Below are 5,000 nucleotides of genomic sequence, written 5' to 3'. Positions count from 1 at the left end.
GGGATGTTCAAGGAGGAGTTACACTGATGGACAGAAGTGACAAGCGGGGTCCCACAGGGGTCAGTCATGGGACCATTACTGTTACTCATATACATAAACCATATACCAATAAAAAAAAGATATGTTGCTTTATTTCGCTGTTTGCAGACGATATTAATAGAAGGAAAGTAAAAATTTGGAAAGACATGGAAAGCCTTTACAGGGACTCGAAAAAACTTTAGCGGATGCTCAGACAAATTTCTTCTGGAATTCAGTCCCAGAAAGTGTAGAGTTATGAATACTGAGGAATGTGAAAGAAGAGCAGTGACGGAGTATTGACCGGGGATAAGGAGGGGAAACACTGGAGGTTTGAAAGACGGAGATCGGAAATGGATGGGCACAGTTGAAAATTAAGGAAGCAAATGAATCATATGCATGATTAAATCAGACACAGGTGCAGACCAGCACTTTTACTGAGTCAACGTTTTGCCCATGTAACATGGCACGAACTACACTGCCTATATACCTGTGAAAATGTTCCATTCCATCTATCTATTGCAACATTAAACAACTCCTGACGAAGCACTGGAGAAAGGCCTAAAGATATTTTTTTCCATCCCTTAGTGGCTTGTTTTGCATTTATTTGATCGCTTGTTTGTAGCAACTGTCTTGCGCGAGCGCACGTACACACACACACACACACACACACACACACACACAGAAACACCAGGTTTGAAGCCAAGCCGAAGAGGTATCCCTCTGTTACCTCAGAGAGAGATCAGTAACCTAAAATACACCAGCATTGTAATCACTCAAAAATTCCATTAACAAGTACTATCGTTGAATGATTGAAGCAAATCAGATTCAGCACTCACATATTATCGCATGAAAACCATTATTTCAGTTTTCCAAATTTCTTCCATAACTCAGTAATCTAAGATTCAAATATAATTTGTCTACTAGTATCTCAGAAGTGCGTAAAAAAATATTTGTGGGCTATAGGTATCGGGCAACTGTAGAGCAAGTGTTGCCAGAGGGCGCTGGACGAGACGTTGCCTTGCGCAAATAGTCTGAACGAGAGATAGATTTGATAAGAGAAGGAGATATAATCCCAGCATCATTATTTAAACTGTCCGCTGCATTCTCGTTTTGACAAGAGAAAGGCGGGAATTGTTCTGTGGGTCAGTCTGGGGTCTCCCTAGCTGCCTTCTCTTATATTTTGACTGCCAGTTCATATTATTCTCTCCCTACGTTGATACAAATTGTAGTTTGGGAGAGGAGCGCATGGGAGTACATGGGAAAGACAATAGAGGACTTGGAGGTACACATAGAGACTCGCTTCTGAGGTGAACTATCTACTTCATAGATTAAGAACTATCGTATGTTGTCAAGGTATGTGAGGCTAGGTTAGAAAAACAGAAGGCTCTCTCCCGCTCTTCAGGCTTTTTCGGTATGAAAGCAGGAAACAATGTACCATACCACATTAGAAAAATGGCATGGAAATTTACAGGAAATGGAGTTGGATTTAAGATGTGGGCTAAAACTTCCTCTACTAATTTGCTATAGCTCTGTTTCTGTCTTGAGGTGCTTGTGTTACTCCACTGCCACTCTCAGAGCTGTGTGTGGCACTCCTGGTTACCACCAGTTTTGTTATGACTGTCACCTCTACGTATACCACTACTACTATTAATGTCTCAGTTGCCTTGTCTACTGGTCGTACTGATGCAATTGCTAAAGAGACATCAGTTATCCATTGACTTCAGGAGACCTCATCCATTAAATGTATATAACGGCGTACATGAGTTTAGTGTGAGGTTTTATCTGGACTTGGTATCAGTGCTTTATATGTGTTTAATTTGAGATGAAGGGCGCCTTGAAGGATTTATATGTAAAGCTGGCAGTAAAGCTCATTGTAAGATTTTTACAAGAATATATGTAGTTGTTTCGGAGAAAAACATTAGACAAATGCCTCAAAGGGAAGGTAATATTTGGGTGGTTTGTGGGGATCATATGAGAAATTGTAGTGCGGAGCGGGACGGATAGGGCGAGGGGCGGGGAAGGGAGCCAGAGGGGCGTGGCGGGAAGGCAGAGGCAAGGGGGGGAGTGCCAAAGGGATGGGGAGTTGTGAGCTCCACGGCAGTGCGACATACTCTACAAGGAATACAATTTGTATCCCTTGAGGCTTCTTATTTGTGCCAGTTTCTCAGACGCAACTGAAATTCTATCGAGCGCCTCAGGTAATATTCCTAGTATTATGCATACTCTTATATCGTTCTCCTTGTTTATTGTGCTGTATTCAGTATCTGGTCGTCTCTCCTCTTCCCATATTTTTATAATTTTAAACTTGTTAGTATTAAATTCCAGTAGACACTTGTCTTGCCAATCATACAGCCTGTCCGGAATTCTCTCAGTCCCTCCCTCTTTACTCTCATTTGTTTATCTTTGAGCAGCTTTACAAAATCTGCAGAAAAAACGAAATGTATGGTTCGCTTACCTCTGGCAGGGCACTTATATATATCAGAAACAATACTAGTTCTCGTATTGATTGCTTTTTTCCTGTAGATACTTCTTCATTAACCATCATTGTGTTTTTTCCTCATAGATACTCTTTGGTACATTAAAGTGTATTTCCTGTTACGCCAGCCTGTTTTTTTCCAACTTACAAATAGTCCTTGATGTGGAATAGTGTTGAACACATTTCTGCACCTAGGGAAAATGCAGTCCAACGATCCCTCTTTTTCTGCTTGATCTCGTTACTCTGTTATAGACCTCCAGTAAATTTGCGAGACAAAATTAAAGCTGCCTTTGTCACCCGTCTTCATTACGGTACGACGTTCGTCGTTTTCTATATTGTTTTGGTAGCTGCTCTGTTTCCAGCCACTTGTACGTTTTTTGCAGTGGCACTCATAGTTCTTGTCTAGAATCTTTCAGTATTTATGGTGATAGAGTATCAGGTCCCATGGCTTTCGTTGTGTTAAGATCGTTTAGTAGCTTCTTCACCTCTTAACTTGTAGTGATTATAGTCTGGTGTCTTTACGCCCCCATTCCTCTCGGATTGCCAGAAATTTTCCTATTTCCTCAGAGAAAACTTCTTAAAATCTCTTAATCAGTTCCTCAAATCTTTATCATCCTGGGGTAACCAACTGCTATAATACCAGCAGAGGCTTCATCTATGTATTTGATACCAGGTGCAGTAGACTACGTATACCTGGAGTATACCTGGAGAGGATTTCGCGGCCCGGTCTGAGACCAGGCCTCGTGGTCTGATCAACCAAGCTGTTACTGATGGCCGCAGGCAAATTGACGTAAAAGCCACAGCCCGGCTTGTCAGGTACTGACTTTAGGTGCCTGTCCAGCGCCTTCTTGAAGACAGCCAGGGGTTTCTTGGTTATCCCCTTTATGTATGCTAGGAGGCAGTTGAGCAATCTTGGGCCCCTGACACTTATTGTGTTGTCTCTCAGCATACTCGTGGCGCCCCTGCTTTTCGTTGGGGAAATATTGCATCTCCTGCAGAGTCTTATGCTTTCATAGGGAGTGATTTTCGTGTGCAAGTTTGGTACTAGTCCCTCTGGATTTTCCAAGTGTATATTATCATGTATCTTTCTTGCCTGCGTTCCAGGGAATACAAATCAAGGGACTTCAACCATTCCCAGTAATTTAGGTGCTTTATCGTACTTATGTGTGCCGTGAAAGTTCTCTGTACACAAAGTCAGCAGTTTCGCCTGCCTTGAAGGGGGCAGTTAGTGTACAGCAATATTCCAGCCTAAAGAGAACAAGCGACTTGAAGAAAATCATCATGGGCTTTGCGTCCCTAGTTTTGAGGGTTCTCATTATCCGTCCTATCATTTTTCTAGCAGATGAGGTAGATACATTGTTGTGGTCTTTCAAGGTGAGATCCTCTAACATTATCACTCCCAGGTCCTTCACAATACTTTTTCGCTCTATTGTATGGTTAGAATTTGTTGCATACCCTGATACAGTTTTAATTTTCTCAAAACAGGTCATTACACTCACCTGGTGTAGTCTGTCTTGCAGTAGACGTTGTGTTCACGTATAAAGCAAGATGGCTGACGGTCTAGAGCCAGCTGACAGACGCAGCATCTGAGACAAGTTTGGTGCCAGGAGCGAGAGTTGACCCTCAGGAGGAAGCGGTCAGCGATGACGTCGTGGCACCCTTGGCACACCTCCCCGCAACCCTGCGACGCCACCACTGATAAACCCACACTGTCCCCTCCTCGTGACGGCGACACTCGCTCACGCTGCTCAGGGGCAAGACAAACTCTCGTCAGCTGTACAGTGAGAGAGAGAGAGATACATACACACACATGATATAGTGTTCACACTTAAAAAAATTATTTACTGGGAAATTATTTCCCAGTAAAAGTAGGCCTTAGACAAGGATGTGTGATGTCACCGTGGTTGTTTAATATATTTATAGATGGGGTTGTAAGAGAAGTAAATGCGAGGGTCTTGGCAAGAGGCGTGGAGTTAAAAGATAAAGAATCACACACAAAGTGGGAGTTGTCACAGTTGCTCTTTGCTGATGACACTGTGCTCTTGGGAGATTCTGAAGAGAAGTTGCAGAGATTGGTGGATGAATTTGGTAGCGTGTGCAAAAGAAGAAAATTAAAGGTGAATACAGGAAAGAGTAAGGTTATGAGGATAACAAAAAGATTAGGTGATGAAAGATTGAATATCAGATTGGAGGGAGAGAGTATGGAGGAGGTGAATGTATTCAGATATTTGGGAGTGGACGTGTCAGCGGATGGGTCTATGAAAGATGAGGTGAATCATAGAATTGATGAGGGGAAAAGAGTGAGCGGTGCACTTAGGAGTCTGTGGAGACAAAGAACTTTGTCCTTGGAGGCAAAGAGGGGAATGTATGAGAGTATAGTTTTACCAACGCTCTTATATGGGTGTGAAGCATGGGTGATGAATGTTGCAGCGAGGAGAAGGCTGGAGGCAGTGGAGATGTCATGTCTGAGGGCAATGTGTGGTGTGAATATAATGCAGAGAATTCG

At 42.8% G+C, this 5,000-nt stretch overlaps 1 protein-coding gene across 1 annotated transcript in view; it reads right to left on the bottom strand.

Annotated features, from left to right (window-relative positions):
- Positions 1-5,000, bottom strand: part of Awh (LIM/homeobox protein arrowhead) — a 173,481-nt gene that overhangs the window by 48,321 nt on the left and 120,160 nt on the right. The window contains exon 3 of the mRNA XM_070090745.1: positions 3,994-4,238. Within this exon, the coding sequence (XP_069946846.1) occupies positions 3,994-4,238 (245 nt within the window). The remainder of the gene's footprint in view (positions 1-3,993; positions 4,239-5,000) is intronic.

This window comes from Cherax quadricarinatus, chromosome 32 (genome assembly GCF_038502225.1).
Source record: "Cherax quadricarinatus isolate ZL_2023a chromosome 32, ASM3850222v1, whole genome shotgun sequence".
Classification (NCBI taxonomy): Eukaryota; Metazoa; Arthropoda; class Malacostraca; order Decapoda; family Parastacidae; genus Cherax; species Cherax quadricarinatus.
Note: the sequence above shows the minus strand (reverse complement) of the source record. Positions and strands in the feature narration are given on the sequence as shown.